Here is a 19,816-nt window from a genome sequence, read left to right on the forward strand (position 1 = left end):
AGTAGTGTAGATCCTGCCTGGGCCAGATGATTTTGGCCAACAGCTAGCTGCTTTGGGAAAAGAACAAAACAACAACAAAAAATGGACCGGACGGAGAACTTATCTGAGGAGAAAATCCAAGAGTTTTTATACCTGGTAAATGTCTGTTTTCGAAGGTGGAATGATATGCTTGTGTTTGTTCACAAAAGGAATTTACAAAAATGTTTAGTTGCTGTTTTGGGGTGGGTTTTTTTTTTTAAAAAGGACAGATCTATTTGAAGTGGGGATGTTACAACTCTTTCAGGCTGAAAGAGAAATTATGAAAGCTCTTGGTACGGGTGGGGGCCTGCATTCCAGCGATGGGCGGAGCCACAGGAAAATGTGGGCGGGGCCACATCCCATTCCAGCTTCTACTCAGAAGCAAGCCACATTGAGAGGATTTATTTATTTATTTATTTATTGCATTTATATTCCACCTTTTTTCCTCCTTAAGGAACCCAAGGCAGCATTCATAATCCTCCTCCTCTCCATTTCTATCCTCAGAACAACAACCCTGTGAGGTAGGTTGGGCTGAGAGTCTGACTGGCCCAAAGTCACCCAGTGAGCATCCATGGCAAAGTGGGGGCCCCACTTATAGTTTCTTGCCCCAAGGAACCCCCCCAAAACCTGGAGCTGGCACTGTCCCCAGCCTTCCCATGTTGACCTGGAAAACAAGTCAAAGTTTCACATGGCCGAGAAGCCAAATAAAGCAGGATTCCTGCTCGCACGGAGACCTCTACAACCCACTGCAACGGCTTTCAGGCAGGCAAAGGAGAACCCCATTCTATGCGTGTCTACTCAAGAGTAAGCTCCAGCGCAACAGCATTCACGCAAAGGAACAGCTCAAATGCCAAAATTTAAAGGTGTTTAAAGTTTAAACACCGAGCAGAGTATTTCAAGGTTGAATGCCTTTAAATCAGTATTATTTCTGACCAGAAATGAGAATAGAGTTCTTTTGTACTGTGCTGAAGAACAGATTGATTTCTTGGGAAACCCCAGCGTTTACCTCCAGGGGATTTCTGCACAGAGCGGAAGAGGCGGGGCCTGCGGAAGGTGCTCGCGGGCCAGAAGTGGCCCTCAAGATGGAGGTTCCCCATTCCTGGTCAATAGGAACAGGATGCTCCAGTGAAAGCTGGTGGCTCTGATGTCAGTGGGGCAGTGAATCTGCTCAGGGACAGGGTCCAGCACCTTGGATAGCTCCTTTAGAGTTCTGACTAGTTCTGACTGAAACCCAGAGTGGATTCACTGTCCCATCCACTGGGATGCACATCAGTTTGCTGTTCTAGGTAATGCAATGCATGCAACAAGGAGGAGGGGAGGAATCGCACCCTTCAAGCATAAACTTTATTGCCTTAACATTCAGCACCAACAGTTACGTATCAGCATGCCAAATACTGTTCTATCTTATTTGTTTCCTAAAATCCCCTACTTCCGTATCATCCACAGGATCTGAATGTGAACTTTTGCAAATAAATATAAATGGGGGGGGGGAGAGGGAAGGATTAGAGTGAGGAGTCCTTTCTCATCGAGTTTCTTCAGCTTTATCAGAAATTCTCCTATGCTTTCTCCCCATTGTGGGTTCTCATGTGTGCCATAAGGTTGGAGCTCGAACCAAAACTTTTCCCGCAGTCCACGCACAAATACGGCCTTTCCCCCGTGTGAATTCTCTGGTGGCCAATGAGGTGTGATTTCTGACTGAAGCTTTTCCCGCAGTCGGAACACTGGAAGGGCCTCACTCCTGTGTGGGTGCGCTCATGCGTATTGAGGTTGGAGCTCACGCTAAAGCCTTTGCCACAGTGCGAGCAGACATATGGCTTTTCTCCAGTGTGGGTTCTCTGGTGGCTAGTGAGGTGTTGCTTCTGACTAAAGCTTTTCCCACAGTCGGGACATTTGTAGGGTTTGTGTCCCGTGTGAATTCTCTCATGTGCAATAAGGTCTGAGTTCATACAGAAGCATTTCCCACACACGGAGCACTTAAAGAGCTTCTCTCCCGTGTGGATTCTCTGGTGCCTATAGAGATGGGACCTCCCACTGAACGTTTTCTCACAATCTGAGCATTTATATAGCTTCTCGCTGGCATGGATTCTCTGATGTCCGTTCAGATGCGAGCTGCGACTGAACATTTTCCCACACTCGAGGCACTGATGAGGTTTCTCTCCTGTGTGGACGCTCTGGTGAGTGATAAGCTGTGAGCTCTGGCAGAAACTTTTCCCGCAATCTGAGCATTTGTAAGGTTTCTTTGTGTGGGATCTCTCATGCCTAATCAGGTCTGACCGGGTGCCAAAACTTTTCCCACACCACACACATTTGAACGGCTTTTCCCCCACATGACTTCTCAGGTGGCTAGTGAAAGAGGAGGAATGGCGGAAACCTTTTCCACATTCCGAACATTTGTAAGGTTTCTCCCCTGCGTGGGATCTTAAGTGCTGAGCAAAGTCCAAGCTCCCGCCAAAATTTTCCCCACAGTGCAAACAGGAATACAGTTTCTCTTCCACATGTGTCCTTTCATGCGCTGCAAGGCTGGATCTCAATGCAAACATTTCCGGACACACCAAACATTTGTGCAGCTCCTCTCCTGTGTGGATTCTCTGGTGAGAAATAAGGGCCATAGTCTGATTGAGGGTCTTCTCGTCCACAGTACCTGGATTTTGTCCGTTGCTCTTAAAGATCCTTTCCTCTTCTGCTTCACTGAAGTCCTTGTCGCCTCCCAAAGGAGGAACTGATTTACGCTCTTGGTTTCCAGGGCAGCTTGCCTGTTTGGTTTCAGGCTGATGTGCAGAAATTCCTCCATTCTCCTGACACAAAGAAATTCTTTCTGTGGACAATGCCTGGGGTCCCACTTCCTCCAGACCTTCCAGATATGGCTTCTCCTCCTCCTCCTCGCTGCCAGGAGTCCATTCAGTACCTGCTGGAAATAAACAAGCAAACCTGACATTAGAGCAATATCCCAAGATGATGTGCACACAGAAAAAACCTGGAACCGGCATGGCTATGAACGGCCTTACATATGTATGCGTATCACCCAGAGACTAGCCATGATCTTATATGAGATTATGGTAGTGTAAGCCTTGAAAGGTTGTCACACAGAGGAGGGCCAGGATCTCTTCTCGATCCTCCCAGAGTGCAGGACATGGAATAACGGGCTCAAGTGACAGGAAGTCAGATTCCGGCTAGACATCAGGAAAAATTTCCTGACTGTTAGAGCAGTACGACAATGGAATCAGTTACTTAGGGAGGTTGTGGGCTCTCCCACACTAGAGGCCTTCAAGAGGCATCTGGACAACCCTCTGTCAGGGATGCTTTAGGGTGGATTCCTGCATTGAGCAGTGGGTTGGACTCGATGACCTTATAGGCCCCTTCCAACTCTATTATTCTATGAATAGTAGTATGACAATGGAATCAGTTACCTAGGGAAGTTATAGTCTCTCCCACACTAGAGTGATTCAAGAGGCAGCTGGACAGCCATCCATCAGGGATTCTTAAGGGTGGATTCATGCATTGAGTCGGGGGTTGGACTCGATGTCCTTATAGCCCCCTTCCAACTCTACTATTCTAGGATTCTATGGTTCTATTACTTGAGATCTACCAGACAGATTTTGTTCATTTAGTTTTATATTGAAGCTTGAGCAGTGTAGACATGCAGAAAATCTCAAAACTTCTAAAAAGTTCAAAGCTCGAGCTCTGGGCAGCTTAGGAAGGGAGACGGATGAAGCAAAAGGGAGGTTAATATATATTCCTCACGCTGTGCATGTAATGTAACATGTGAGACAGTGTGTGTATGCATGTGCAGTAACGCGTACTTCTGTGAGCTCTTAGAGTGCTGGGCCAATGATAGGATAGGCACAGGAAGTTGGGAGAGGGGCTGAAGAAGTCAGTAGAAAATAGGTAGAACAGGAGGAACAGAAGCTGAGGAGAAAGTGCTGAAAAGACACCAGAGGTAGAAGAGAGAGAAAAATCTTACACCACATGTGTTTGACCTCCAACTTCAAAAAATGATAAACAATCTTTTTAAACATGGTATTTATTATTTATTTATTGCATTTCTATACCACCCAATAGCCGGAGCTCTCTGGGCGGTTCACTATATATATATATATATATATATATATATATATATATATATTTCACATTTGCCGGTTTATTTGTAGTATATTTATTTTAAAAGTGTAAAGTTGTTCCAATTGCATGGGAAACGGGCAAACATGTTTTTATCCAATCTTTTCCAGACTACTAGACTCTGTGGTGACACGGGATTTGCTCTAGTAGTTATATGAAACCTCCATATACGGGAGGAGTATACCTCCAAATATCAGTTACTGGGATGTTTCCTTCATGCCCCACTTGTGGACTTCTTGGGAACATAATGACCATGGCAATGTGTTTGAGAGGGTGTATGGGAAACACTTGTTTCAGAAGCCAAATATGTGGTTGTAACTGGAAGGAGGGTATCAGGGTAGCACACTGCAGTGGATTGCAGGGATGGAGCTGGTGTCTGGATCAATGACCCTGCTTCCTGAGAGAGTGGAACGCCTTGGTACATTTGCAAGGGTGTATTTCTGGGCGCAAAGATTACTGCAGACGCTGACTGCAGCCAGGAAATCAGAAGACGTTTACTTCTTGGGAGGAGAGCAATGACAAATCTTGATAAAATAGTTAAGAGCAGAGACACCACACTGACAACAAAGGTCCGCATAGTTAAAGCAATGGTATTCCCCGTAGTAACCTATGGCTGCGAGAGCTGGACCATAAGGAAGGCTGAGCGAAGGAAGAGAGATGCTTTTGAACTGTGGTGCTGGAGGAAAATTCTGAGAGTGCCTTGGACTGCAAGAAGATCAAACCAGTCCGTACTCCAGGAAATAAAGCCAGACTGCTCACTGGAGGGAATGTTATTAAAGGCAAAACTGAAGTACTTTGGCCACATAATGAGAAGACAGGACACCCTGGAGAAGAGGCTGATGCTAGGGAAAGTGGAAGGCAAAAGGAAGAGGGGCCGACCAAGGGCAAGATGGATGGATGATATTCTGGAGGTGACGGACTTGACCTTGGGGGAGCTAGAGGTGGCGACGGCCGACAGAAAGCTCTGGCGTGGGCTGGTCCATGAAGTCACGAAGAGTCGGAAACGACTGAACGAATAAACAACAATATATATATATATATATATATATATATATATATATATATATTACTGTATATATACACACACACTCTTCTTTATTTAATAAACAAATAGGATGGCAGAATGGCTCTGGGATGGAGAAGAGAAGGGGGTTGGGGACGTCACAGGTGCCTGCCAATCAGTGCTGCATGCAGCCTTAAGCTAGCAAACCCATTCCTCCTGAAGCTTGAGCACTGGAAGGCAAATGGCTCATTTGAACACGAGAAGAGGTGTTCACTACCAGAGCTGCCCTGCTGTTCAAACGCCCAACACATCTCTGTGCCCCTGAAGTCAATAAAAATATGAACACGAAGGAACCCTCACCCACAGCGCAGGTGTCTCCAGTGTCCTCCTCCCGCTTGGGCTCCCTGTAAAGCTGCTTTGGTTCGATATCCAACGGAGCCCATTCCGCTTCGGGGAGATTCACGGATCCCGGATGTATTAGCACCTGAAAAAAAGCCAGAGGATCTAAATCAGGGCACGGGGATGGTTGGTAAGCAGGATTCGAGGCTCTGCTCTGCCAGAGGTTCAGAGGATGGCAACAAGGGATAGGGCTTCTTTGATGGTCCCCCCCATCACCAGTCTGTGAAATGTCCTCCCCAGTGAGACCTGCTTGTCACCAACTTTGTCATCTTTTCAGCATCAGATTAAGACTTTATTCCCAGGCATTTGATGGCACGACTTGGGACAGCACCTTCTCCCTTACCAACCTGCCCGATCGCTGAGGTCATCAGAGGGCACGCTCCTGGTGGTTCCACGTGGCCCTGTGGCCCGATTGGAATCCACCAGGAGAAGAGCCTTTCGTGTGGTGGCCCCTTCTCTGTGGAACTCCCTGCCCCTGGAGGTCAGGCAGGCGCCAAAACTAGGCTGCTTCCGGGGCCTCCTGAAAACCACTCTGTGTCGAGAAACCTTCCTCAACTGACTAGCCACCGTTTTTCTAGTTCCTTTGTTTTTAAATTGAACAAGTTTAATTTGCTTTTTTAAATCTTCTTTCTTTTACTGTTTATACCTATGTTCACCGCTCTGGAATCCGTGTTAATCTTTTCAATGTTAGGGTGTGGTTTTTTTATCGGGTCCTGGTAGTCTTGTTGGTAATTGTTTTAAACTGTTCCAAATGGCTTTAAATTCTGGCACATTAAAAGACTTATGTTTTATTGTGTTGTGAACCACCCAGAGAACTTTGGCTACTAGGTGGTTTCGGGATGTCATGAATGAATGAATGAATGAATGGTAGGTAAGAACATAAGAAGAGCTGTACTTGGAGGGTGAACTCATGTCCTGCTTGTGGATTTCCCATGGGGCAGCTGGTTAGCCACTGTGGCAACAGAATGCTGGACTAGAGGCCTTCAAGAGGCCGCTGGACAACCATCTGTCAGGGATGCTTTAGGGTGGATTCCTGCATTGAGCAGGGGGTTGGACTCGATGGCCTGATAGGCCCCTTCCAACTCTACTATTCTGATTCTATGATTCTTTTTCCCCCCAGCAAATGTAACTTTATTAAAAAGCTCTCTGTAAAAACTTCTTGATGAGTTACTAGGTGTGTAAATACATACCATAGTACCATATTTCTTCGATTCTAAGACACACTTTTCCCCCCATATAAACATTGTGGGACCACAATACCTGACGGAACGCCTCTCCCGACGTAAATATACCTGGTCACTACATTCAACATCTAAGGTCCTCCTCCGGGTGCTTACTCCGAGAGAGGCTCCGAGTGTGGCAACGAGGAAAAGGGCCTTTTCGGTGGTGGCCCCCAGACTATGGAACGATCTCCCTGTCAAGGCTCGCCTGGCGCCAACGCTGCTATCCTTTCGGCGCCAAGTTAAGACTTTCCTCTTTGCCCAGGCATATGGCGGCACATCTTAATCACCCACATGTTTAGTTTTTAAACTGTTTTTAATGCTTTATGTGTGTATGTTCTGTGTTTTAAAATTTAAAATTTTGTATACTTGTATTTATCTCAATTTTAGAATTTCTGTAAACCGCCCAGAGAGCTCTGGCTATGGGAGCGGTATATAAGTGTAATAAATAAATAAATAAATAAATAAACAAACAAACTCTAAAAACGGGGTGCTTCTTAGAATCATGGGTGCGTTTATTATTTCTTAGAATCAAAGCTTTTTTTCTGTTGGTGGTACTGAAATTAGTGTGCGTCTTACAATCGATGGCGTCTTACAATCGAAGAAATACAGTAATTTTCTTTCCATTTAACACACCTTTAACCAAAATGTATCTGCCATTATCATCTTTCAAGACATCATTAATTTCTGCATTGACTCGTGGATTAATTATTATTGCCACACCTTTTGTTTTAGCATTTGCACAAGATGTACGGAATACACATTACCTAACCTCATTCCATTCAGGTATGCTCTACGTTGCTCCTTTATATGTGTTTCTTGAAGGAATATTATATCTGCTTGAGTTCTCTTTCAGCTCCTTACTACTTTTTTCCCTCTTTATACAATTATTTAAACTGTTTACATTCAATGAAATAAATCTAATTCTATCCATATTATTCTTAAGAGAAATCTAACTACACACCCACACACTTTTTAAAAGGGAAAATTTATGATGGATTGATTGTCCTATAATCCATGTAATCCATGATTCCCTTCTGATTCTATGATTCTAAGACCCTTGGTCGGATCCTTACATCCCAGAGAGTTGCTCCCAGTCAGTGAATTCAGCGTTGAACTGGATGGATCTGGCGCAGGCGCTCTGAGCTACCCTTCATCACTGGTTCAGATTGTTCATAGAAAACGTAAGAAGAGCAATGCTGAATGCTCAAATCCGTAAGTGGTTCCATCAAAAATACAAGTTAAAAATGCTTTTCTTTAAAAAAAAAAAAAAGTAAGAACAGTAAGGCAGGTTGAAAGGTTGTCACACAGAGAAGGGCCAAGATCAATTCTCGATCCTCCCAGAGTGCAGGACACGGAATAATGGGCTCAAGTGACAGAAAGCTAGATTCCATATGGACATCAGGAAAAATTTCCTGACAGTTAGAGCAGTACGACAATGGAACCAATTACCCAGGGAGGCAGTGGGCTCTCCCACACTAGAGGCCTTCAAGAGGCAGCTGGACAAGCATCTGTCGGGGATGCTTTAGGGTGGATTTCTGCATTGAGCAGGGGGTTGGACTCGATGGCCTTGTAGGCCCCTTCCAACTCTATGATTCTAGGGTCGTAACAGAACCCCTTACATGCTGAGGAAAGCATGTGTGAACAAGTATCTTTTCAAGACTTGCCACCATGTTTGATTCCCAAACTGCATACGGCAGGGTTTCTTACATCCTACCTGGTGTAGAATGAACCTGGGACCTTCATAGAATCATAGAGTTGGAAGGGGCCTACAAGGCCATCAAGTCCAACCCCCTGCTCAGTGCAGGAATCCACCTTCAAGCATCCCTGACAGATGGCTGTCCAGCTGCCTCTTGAAAGCCTCTAGTGTGGGAGAGCCCACAACCTCACTAGGTCATTGTTTCCACTTTCGTGCTGCTCTAACAGTCAGGACGTTTTTCCTGATGTCCAGCCGGAATCTGGCTTCCTGTCACTTGACAGTTTATGAATAAGAGACTAGTTCTGGTGCTGTTGAAAATAGTTAAACTCTTTAATCATTCTTGTCCGTATGCAAAATACTCGACGTTTCGGATTAGTTGTAATCCTTCCTCAGGAGCTACAATTAATGTAATTAATACAGTTTAATATATATTTGAAAAAATGGTGTTGCGTTACATGTCTGTTTGTTTTTTCAAATATATTTTAAACTGTATTAATGACATTCATTGTAGCTCCTGAGGAAGGATTACAACTAATCCGAAACGTCGAGCATTTTGCATACGGACAAGAATGATGAAAGATTTTAACTATTTTCAACAGCACCAGAGCTAGTCTCTTATTCATTATCTGTTCAGTGGTTCCTCTTTACCCTGTCAACTACACACTTCCTGCCACTTGAGACCATGATTCCGTGTCCTGCACTCTGGGAGCATCGAGGAAAGGTCCCGGCCCTCCTCTGTGTGACAACCTGTCAAGTATTTGAAGAGTGCTCTCATGTCTCCCCTCAATCTTCTCTTCTCCAGGCTAAACATGCCCAGTTATTTTAGTCTCTCTTCATAGGGCTTTGTTTCCAGACCCCTGATCATCCTGGTTGCCCTCCTCTGAACACGCTCCAGCTTGTCTGCGTCCTTTATTATTATTATTATTATTATTATTATTATTATTATTATTATTTATTTATATAGCACCATCAATGTACATGGTGCTGTACAGAGTAAAACAGTAAATAGCAAGACTCTGCCGCATAGGCTTACAATCTAATAAAATCATAGTAAAACAATAAGGAGGGGAAGAGCCCAGAACTGGACGCAATACTCTAGATGAGGCCTAACCAGGGCCGAATAGAGAGGAACCAGGACCTCACGTGATTTGGAAGCTATACTTCTATTAATGCAGCCCAAAATAGCATTTGCCTTTCTTATAGCCATATCGCACTATAGGCTCATATTCAGCTTGCAATCTACAATCTATATCAGTGGTTCCCAAAGTGGGCGGTATTGCCCCCTTGGGGGCGGTGGGATTGCATAGGGGGGGCGTTAAGAGGCAAAGGGACGGCAGGGGGGCGCTCGAGGTGGTCTCTCCAGAAGGTCCTAAAACCCAGGGACCGAGCAGGAAAGAATGGCAAATCCAGCTGCTCTCCCCGCACCGCTCCTGCTCAGGAAGGCCTTTCTCACTCACGCAGCCGCTCTCTCCTCCTATCTCAAGCCCACAGCGGCCCCACCAGAAGTAGGGGGTGGGGGAAGCGCCCACAAGAGGCAGCAGAGCAGGAAACAGCGGCGAATTCAGCTGCTCTGCCCACTCTTCTCTTGCCTAGGAGGGCCCAGGGCTTCTTTCCTGCTGGAGCCACCGCCGCCTGCTCGCTCGCTCGGCCAGAGCTGCTCCTTCCTACAAGCTGCCCCGGCAGACCTCTCGCGATAGTTGCTGCACAAGGCGGGAGCAGCAGCCATGTGGCGGAGAGGAAGGAGCATGTGGAGGACGGCGGGCGGCAGAGCAGCTGCCAAGAACAGCAGTCAGCCAGCAGGCTGGGTGGGTGGGGAGTAGGACTGCTTGTGCTGCTGCAAGATATCACCAGGCTCCCTTCCCCTGTCAGGAGTTGCAGACTGGGGCCATCTCCCCTCTGAGCTGCTGCCCTCCTGTCATAATCAGCCCGGCAGCTATTGTGAGGCTTGGGGGGAGGGGGGGGTTGGAGAGAGAGAGAGAGAGAGATGCTGTGTGTCTCTGTGTGTGCTCCCACCCCCCAAAAAACCTGGACTACAACAGGATCGGGAGAGAAAAGAAAAGGGGGAGGGAGAGAGGATTGCAATTCCCCAGGTCCTTCTTGGCTAAAGAAGATTCAGCAGCACCTTTTTCCAGAATGCTTGCTGAAACCATTCCTATCTGCCCTCGCTTATTTCAGGGTGTCCAACCCCCTTTTTTCAAGCGTTCTTTTGGTAAACATGGTACGAGTGTATCTTGTGTCACCATAAAAACAGGGCTGCAACACAATCCTAAGTATGTCTACTCAGAAGTAAGCCCCACTGAGATCAATAGAACTTACTCTGAGGTACATGTGCATAGGATTCAGCCTGAAAACGAAGAGAGGGTGAAGAAAAGACAGGAGAAAATGAATTGTAGAAATAGAATAGCAAGGTAACTGTGGGATATTTAACCATATTTAAATACAGTAAGTACAGTAAAATTAGTGCCCCTCTACTTCAGCCCCAGCCAGATTTTCCATAGGAAAACTCTGTACCAGGTGACAGATAATTATTTTAAAATTTTAATTAAAATACATTATCCTTTCCTATAACAAAATGGTGCTTTCTCCTAAGTAAGTGTGTTCCACTGAAGAAGGAAATCCTATTTGATTCCTATATTCATGCTAGTGTGACATGATAAGTTAAAGGCACAATTTTATGCATGTTTAGACAGAAAAAAGTCCTTCAACTCCTAGAATCTCCTCTAAATGGGAAGCACCCACCCCAGGCTTGCCGAGGGAGGGAGAGAAAAGAGAGCGAACGCCTCTGTTTGCAGCCAGCATGGCAGGGCACACCAATTGGATTTTGAATAAAGTATTCAATTAATTGTTACTGTTTTGAATTTTATTGTTATTATCTTCCTTGGTGGGTCGTTGAAAACCACTATTCTGAATAATGATTTTTATAGTGTAGGGTAGGGGGGCGCTGGGCATGAGTTTGTGGAACCAAGGGGGCGGTGACCTGAAAAAGTTTGGGAACCACTGATCTATAATCTACACATTACAGTGTAGGCGCCAGGCGGACTTCTCTGGGGAGCTCGTTCCACAGCCGGGGTGCCACAGCGGAGAAGGCCCTCCTCCTTCCCCCTCCCTACCTCCCAGCAAGGGCAACAATGGAACCAATTACTCCTCACCTGTTTTCCTGAGCTCTCCTGGGCCTCTTGCTGCCTTAGCCAGAAATCCTCGGCGACGGCCACCGCTTGGGAGCAGCACTCGGGCTCACCGTCCCTAACCCAGCCCTGCATCTCCGGGGGCAGGATGGCCAGGAACTGCTCCAGGATCACCAGCTCCAACATCTCCTCCTTGGCGTTCCTCTCCGGCTGCAGCCACTGCCGGCAGAGCTCCCACAGGCGCAGGCACGCCTTCCTCGGATTCGTGGCCTCCTCGTATTGGAACCCCCGGAAACGTTGACGTCGGGCTTCTGTCTCATGGGCAAGCTCGTGAAGTTCTTCTTCCTTCGCCGGCTCGTATTCTCCGAGGCGGCCTGGGCTCTTATAGGCTCGTGGGGATGCTCCGTCCACATCTGGACCGATATAAGCCGGTTGGGTGTCTCCATTGAGGCCCGGTAGGCCCACCATGGCTTGATTTCTTCTAGGCCACCGGCTAGTGGCAGCCAATCCCTCAATGGGAGCGCCTGCATCATCCCACAGAGCTTGTGGATAGCCAAATCCTGCGTCAGGAACGCACACGACCTTCAAGAGCTCCTGAGAACCCCAGCAGTGGGACACTCCATCATCTGGCTCCTCTTTCACCTGACAAGGCATCTCCCCAGACTGGAACTGGGCAGCCTGGGACGGCGACTCCCTCTGCTCAGCGGCCATTTTGTCCTGCCAACACATCAGGAACAAGGCCGTGAGAGAAAACAGCGACATTCCAAATGTTGAAAGGCGGAGATTTTAAATTTTGAATCCAGCCGCTGTGGCCTGTTCAGATTTTGAAATTTAGTGATAGGGGCTACGTTGTTATCTTTCCGGTGTCAAGCAAAGAACTTTTCTTTTCTCCCGAGCATTTTAGAGGCAATGAGTACTTTCCAACAGGGGGAAATCATATTTCCTTACTGTTGCTCTGCTTCCTGCTTCTCTTCCGCATTTGAAATGAGCTGAATTACACAGGAAGAGAGCAGTGACCACTAGGGGTGTGCACGGACCCCCCGCTCCACCCCGCGGGCCGATCCGAAAATTTTGGATCGGCCCGCTCCGCTCTGCGCCGCTCCGCCCATACTCCGCTCCTCTTCACCGTGGAGCTCCGGCTCCGAATCGGAGCTCCGCAGTGGAGGGGAGTGGCGCCAAGTAAGGCCGGGAGAGGAGGGTGGGGGGGGTTACCGGACCCTGCCGCCGTCGCCGCCCATGCAGCGACGGCGGCAGAGCCCGGTAAGGGACCAAGGGGGAGGGGGGCCTTACCTGCCTCCGTCCACGGTCCGTCGGCTTCTTCAATTGAGCCCATGGTTCAACCAGGAAGTCTGGGCCGCACTTCCTGGTTGAACCGCGGGCTCAATTGAAGAAGCCGAGGGACCGCGGACAGAGGCAGGTAAGGGAGAGGAGGGGGGGTTACCGGGCCCTGCCGCCGTCGCCGCATGGGTGACAGCGACAGCGGCAGGGCCCGGTAAACCCCACTTACCTTTCTGGCGGAGCTCCGGATCGAGGCGAAGGATCCGCCTTCACCTAGATCCTCTTCGCCACGCTCCGCCGGCCCCCCAATCCTCTTCGCCTCCGCCTTAAGGGCAGGCGAAGCCCCCCGCTCCCTTCCTGCTTCTCCGTTTCGAGGAGAAGCGGCGCACATCCCTAGCGACCACGTGGCCTATAATTTAAAACCTCCCAGCGTATATAGTTCAATGGGACAGTACCCTCTAGTGGGCATTGTATAGCGGAACTTCGACTGCACACGGCAGGAAACCCTGACATATTTCAGAAGAATCAGGTTTTCTGAGGTTTATTTTTAAATGGATTAACTGGGAAAAGGAACGGGAGACGCACAGGAGGCTCACCACGTCGTCAAAATGACCAGCGAACTTCCATAAGTGGCCAGTCACGAGCATGCTATAAATTGCCCGTTTAAAAACACTCCTAGTTCTAGGATATTTGGCTGCGTTTCTCGCTTCCCGGCCTGTTTATTATTGGTTATATTACATTCTTTTTAACATTTGTATTGTATTTTATATTTTTTCTGACTGAGTTGTAAAATGGCATTTTAGTTTTTCAACTGGTTGCAATCTGGCCAAAGAACATTAATTTGGGGGCGGGTTAAAAATATACTAAATAGAAATAAATAAATAAATCCCATGGAGTTATAATTTCTCCCCTTAAATCCCTCCAACCCTGTTAACTAAAAAGACCCAAGATTGCTGATCAGCATTTGTAACCTGCTTTTCACCTTTTTTTCAAAAAACCAGGGTTTCCAGTGCCACAGCTATTTAAAAACAAATGCAAAATACAATCAGAAATGAAAAGCCCATTGGCGTTTATGTCACAAAACAAAACAGGCAAAGAACATGATCTCTGTAGGGTAGCTGTGTTAGCGCATTGCAGCCCAAAACAGCAGAGAGTCTGTTGGAGCCTTAAAGACTAAGAAATTCATTCTGGCATTAGCTTTCGTGGACTATGGCCACTTCATCAGATGCATGGAGCATTTCAGATTTCGTATAATAAACCATTGGGTGTCCCAATGGAAAGGAGGACAGGACTCCTGTATCTTTAATAGTTGCATAGAAAAGGGAATTTCAGCAGGTGTCACTTGCATATATGCAGAACCTGATGAAATTCTATCTTCATCACAACAGTTAAAGCTGCAGGAGCCCTGCCCAATTGACCAGATGGAATAGTGGAGTTGGAAGGAGCCTATAAGGCCATCAAGTCCAACCCCCTGCTCAATGTAAGAATCCACCATAAAGCATCCCTGACCGATGGCTGTCGAGCTGCCTCTTGAAGGCCTCTAGTGTGGGAGAGCCCACAACCTCCCTAGGTCATTGGTTCCATTGTCATAGTGCTCTAACTGATACAAAAGAAGGCAGGGCTCCTGCAGCTTTAACTGTTGTGAAGAAGAGGGGATTTCACCAGGTGCTGCATGCATACAAAGGACACCCTGCTGATATTCCATTTTCTATGCAACTGGTAAAGATACAGGAGCCCTGTCCTCCTTTTCACATAGTCTCCCTAATAAACCAGAAAGTCTCCAAAAGGCTGCGTGCATCTGATGAAATGTCCCATAGAAGAAATTTGTTAGCCTTTAAGGTTCCACAAGGGTCCCTGTTCTTGTAGATTGAATAAATAATTTCAAATGGCCGGAGAGCCGGATAAAACCATGGATTAACACTCACATGCACCAACAGCCGGAGGATAAAATCAAGATGTGCCATTTATTTAAATACCATATTTCTTCGATTCTAAGACGCCATCGATTGTAAGACGCACACTAATTTCAGTACCACCAACAGAAAAAACAAGGTTTGATTCTAAGAAATAATAAACGCACCCGCGATTCTAAGACGCACCCCATTTTTAGAGTTGTTTATATGTCTTAGAAAGTGTGTCTTAGAATCGAAGAAATACGGTATATAAGGGTGCAATCCTACACTTAAACAGATAAGGGTGCTGGCTGGAGAATGCTGGGAGTTGTAGTCTAAACACTTTTGTTCAGTCTAGACATGCATAGGATTGCACCCTAAACGAATAAATAAAATGCAGGCCCTCCAGAAGATCTCCAATCGGTGCGTGCAATTCCTGAGTTTCCAGATCCTGCCCACATACCTTCCCAAGGCCTATAGACTGCACTCCTAATTGCAAGTTGAACACTATCACCCTGTTCAGACAATACGCTAAGCCACAGTGGTCAAGCATGTTGTGCTAAATATTACAGCTTAGCGTGTTGTGTGAACCATTCCTAACCATGGTGGCTACATAACCACGGTTTAAACACGCTCGCTAACCCTTTGCTGCAAAAGGGTTAGCTGCCTAACTATGGCTTAGCGTGTTGTCTGAACTGGCCCAATAGGACTTATGTCTGAGCAAACACGTACAGGATTTCCAGAGGGGTGTGCCTTGTTAGTCTGTTGCAGCAAAAAACAGTGAGGAGTCTTGTGGCACCTGAAAGGCGAACGTATTTGTTTTGGCATCAGCTTTCGTGGGTTCCGTCAACTTCACCAGATGCATATATGCAGCGGGTGGCATTTGGTGGCAGCATAAATATTCAGAGGGAATTGCAAAGACACATACCAAAGTGAAATTACACAACTGAACAAGTACAATTTCGGGTGACCCTATGGAAAGGAGGACCGGGCTCCTGTATCTTTAACAGTTGCATAGAAAAGGGAATTTCTGCAGGTGTCATTTCTATGCATGCAGCACCTGGTGAAATCCCCTCTTCATCACCAGAGTCACAGTGACCAGATACAAAAGAGAGCAGGGCTCCTGCAGCTTTAACAGTGAAAGCTGGAGGAGCCCTGCCCTCTTTTGTATCTGGTAACTCTAGTATAGCGGTTACACAACAGTTAAAGATACAGGAGCCCTGTCCCCTTTTTCACATGGTCACCCTACACTGAATTCATCAAGAAATTCAATTCTATTTCCTGTGGCTCGAATAAGGACAAAGGTTTTGTTTGCTGATCCCACGAAATATGTTTACCGGCTCGCTATTGCAACGACCTCTTTATGTTGCCTTCCAACCACTGTTTGCCAACGGCAACTGTTAAAATAAGCACCACTTTTGTGCATTTCAATTCCTTCTGACAACACAGCTGCAGATTTGAGGTTAACACTTCATTCCACGAAAGCTTGTGCCGGAATAAATGTGTTATTCTTCAAGGTGCCACAAGACTCTTTGTTGTGTGTTTTTTCGGCCAGATTCAGCCAGCTGCCTGTGTAGAAAACATAGAAAGACATGCCGTTAGCTTTCCAAATGTGGGAGCGGGGGAATAGGGGGGGGAATCAATCAAGAAATCCACAAAGCCCTGAATAGCTACCTCTCAGCAAAGCAAGGCGGTAATTCTGTTCCACTTCATGGCATCTCCGCAAGCCACATTTTGCAATTCTTAAGCCAATATTTGCAAAAAAAAAAGAGGACACCCCCACCCACCCCACTCTCCTCCTCCAGGAGGGCTGGTCAGGAAGTTACAGCCTGCTCTATATCCATAGCTCCCACCCCCGCCCCACTCAAATTTTTGGGCTTCTCTAGGAATTGAAGCTCTGATGTTTAACCCTTACATTCCTGTTGAAAATCATGAATTGGAGCCACAGGCTAACCAAAGGATGAGCATTTCCAACGATGAGTACTGCCCACACTCCTTTTTCCTTCATTCATGGCAGGGCTTTCTGTGTATGTCACAGCTGCCTGGGTGTGAGGTTGCCAGCATGCCCCATGTGTCTGTGCCTTTAACAACATGGCGGTATTGTTGCCAACTTACTCAACGTTCCCCTGCTCCTGTGCATTTAACAACTGCGTGGCAGGAAGGTCGCCAACTTACACAACATCCTCCTGATCCTGTGCATTTAACAACTGCATGGCAGGAAGGTTGCCAACTTACTCAACATCCTCCTGCTCCTGTGCTTTTAACAACTGCATGGCAGGAAGGTCGTCAACTTATTCAACATCCTCCTGCTCCTGTGCATTTAACAACTGCATGGCAGGAAGGTCGCCAACTTACTCAACATTCCCCTGATGCTATGCATTTAACAACTGCATGGCAGGAAGGTCGCCAATTTACTCAACATTCCTCTGCTCCTGTGCATTTAACAACTGCATGGCAGGAAGGTCACCAACTTACTCAACATCCTCCTGATCCTGTGCATTTAACAACTGCATGATAGGAAGGTCGCCAACTTACTCAACACCCCCTGCTCTTGTGCATTTAACAACTGCATCTTGAGGTTATCAGTGCCTGTACCACCATGGCCAAGCTGTCCCTGTCCAGGAGAGGCCGTAGTTGGCGAACCAGACGAAGCTGGTAAAAGGCACTCTAAGCCGCCATGGCCACTTGAGCCTCCAGCAACAGAGATGGATCTAAGAGTACCCCCAAACTACGAACCTGATCTTTCAGAGGGAGTGCACCCCCATCCAGAACAGGCAATGAACCTGTCTCCCGGACTCAGGAACCACTCACCTACAGGGCTTCTGCCTTGCCAGGACTCAGTTTCAGTTTATTTATTTATTGCGTTTATATATCGCCTAGTAGCCAAAGTTTTCCAGGTGGTTCACAAAAATTAAAACCATGAAATACAATTTACCCATGTGCTTAGGGTTGGCCTCTTATCTCCACAAGAGCCAGTGTGGTGTAGTGGTTAGTGTGTTGGACTGGGAGTCGGGAGATCTGAGTTCTAGTCCCCACTCAGCCATGGAAACCCACTGGGTGACCTTGGGCCAGTCACAGCCTCTCAGCCCAGCCTACCTCACAGGGTTGTTGTTGTGAGGATAACGTGGAGAGGAGGAGGATTATGTACGCTGCCTCAGTTTCCTTGGAGGGAAAAAGGCGGGATAAAAATGCAATCGATCAATCCAGAGGACGAAATGTGCCACACCACCCAATAACCCAATTCTGTTCCCTTTTCAGAAACCAACAAATAACAATCTAGTATCTTTAGTGGTTTTGTAACACTCCCTCTTCTTTCTTTATCCCTACTTTGTACTGTTTTATATAATGGTGTATCTTCCTGTTTTATATCGGTCTGTTGACTGTAAATAAAGGAATACAATAAATACTCCCCCCAAAAAGGAACAAAAGAGGACACGGGTTTGCCTAAATGTATATGTATAGATGCAAAGAAATAATTATTATATCTGAAGTAGAAATTCACGAGTTCACCTTAGCGAGGGAGAATGGGCCCAGGCAACCCGTGTGCCTGGGTGCTCTCTGGGTGCCCTTGAGGAGTAGCGTCAAAATCCCTCTGCGCCCTTCTTATACGTCTGTGTCTTCATGGGGTTGGATCCGGGATCTCCTTTCCACAAGAACCGCTCCCTCCACCTGGCTTTCAGGGGTCTCCCCTTCCACCCACCCACTCCCACACCAAAGCTCATCCCAGTGACCTGGTCAGTCAACCTCTGCACGGCGACACTGCTTTTCAAGATTACCTCAGCACAAAGTGGACTTTTATAAGCAAGTGATTTGATAGTCCATTGATTGCCAATATGGGTTAAATTTTTAGGCATTTTCTCACATCTTTTAAAGGTTGCCATACTGGAGGCATTTTCTAAGAAAATAAAAGATATAAAGGCCTGATTTAGGAAGGCACCATGTTCAGATGACCTTATTAAATGACATCTGTAAACACCTTGAAATCAATGCGGTGATCACTAGAAGCCAACATGGATTTGTCAGGAACAAATCCTGTCAGACTAATTTAATCTCATTTTTTGATAGGATAACCTCCCTTGTGGACTGTGGGAATGCTGTGGATGTCATATATCTCGACTTCAGCAAAGCTTTTGACAAAGTGCCCCATGATATTCCGATTAACAAACTAGCTAAAAGCAGGCTAGATGGAACAACTATTAGATGGATTCACAGTTGGCTACAGAATCGGACTCAAAGAGTACTTATCAATGGAACCTTCTCAAACTGGGGAGAGGCAACGAGTGGGGTGCCGCAGGGCTCAGTCCTGGGCCCAGTGCTCTTCAACATTTTTATTAATGATTTGGACGAGGAGGTGCAGGGAACGCTTATCAAATTTGCAGATGACACCAAATTGGGTGGGATAGCTAATGCCCTGGAAGACAGAAACAAACTTCAAAGTGATCTTGATAGGCTGGAGTGCTGGGCTGGAAACAACAGGATGAAATTTAATAGGGATAAATGCCAAGTTCTACATTTGGGAAATAGAAACCAAAGGCACAGTTACAAGATGGGGGACACTTGGCTCAGCAATACTACAAACGAGAAGGATCTTGGAATTGTTGTAGATCGCAAGCTGAATATGAGCCAACAGTGCGATATGGCTGCAAGAAAGGCAAATGCTATTTTGGGCTGCATTATTATTATTATTATTATTATTATTATTATTATTATTATTATTATTTATTTATATAGCACCATCAATGTACATGGTGCTGTACAGAGTAAAACAGTAAATAGCAAGACTCTGCCGCATAGTATAGCTTCCAAATCACGTGAGATACTGGTATTCGGCCCTGGTTAGGCCTCATCTAGAGTACTGCGTCCAGTTCCGGGCTCCACAATTCAAGAAGGATGCAGACAAGCTGGAGCGCGTTCAGAGGAGGGCAACAAGGATGATCAGGGGTCTGGAAACAAAGCCCTATGAAGAGAGACTGAAAGAACTGGGCATGTTTAGCCTGCAGAAGAGAAGATTGAGGGGAGACATGAGAGCACTCTTCAAATACTTAAAAGGTTGTCACACAGAGGAG

General features: G+C 46.5%; 1 protein-coding gene across 1 annotated transcript; it reads right to left on the reverse strand.

The window, feature by feature from the left end:
* Positions 1–1,360: 1,360 nt before the first annotated feature.
* Positions 1,361–15,552, reverse strand: LOC134396157 (endothelial zinc finger protein induced by tumor necrosis factor alpha-like). The gene is made up of 4 exons (XM_063122550.1): positions 15,483–15,552; positions 11,605–12,297; positions 5,498–5,621; positions 1,361–2,926 (listed from the first exon to the last, which is right to left on the reverse strand). The coding sequence occupies exons 2-4, from the start codon at positions 12,289–12,291 to the stop codon at positions 1,575–1,577; spliced, it is 2,163 nt and encodes a 720-aa protein (XP_062978620.1). The 5' UTR covers positions 12,292–12,297; positions 15,483–15,552; the 3' UTR covers positions 1,361–1,574.
* Positions 15,553–19,816: the final 4,264 nt, after the last annotated feature.

Source organism: Elgaria multicarinata, chromosome 3 (genome assembly GCF_023053635.1).
Source record: "Elgaria multicarinata webbii isolate HBS135686 ecotype San Diego chromosome 3, rElgMul1.1.pri, whole genome shotgun sequence".
Lineage (NCBI taxonomy): Eukaryota > Metazoa > Chordata > Lepidosauria > Squamata > Anguidae > Elgaria > Elgaria multicarinata.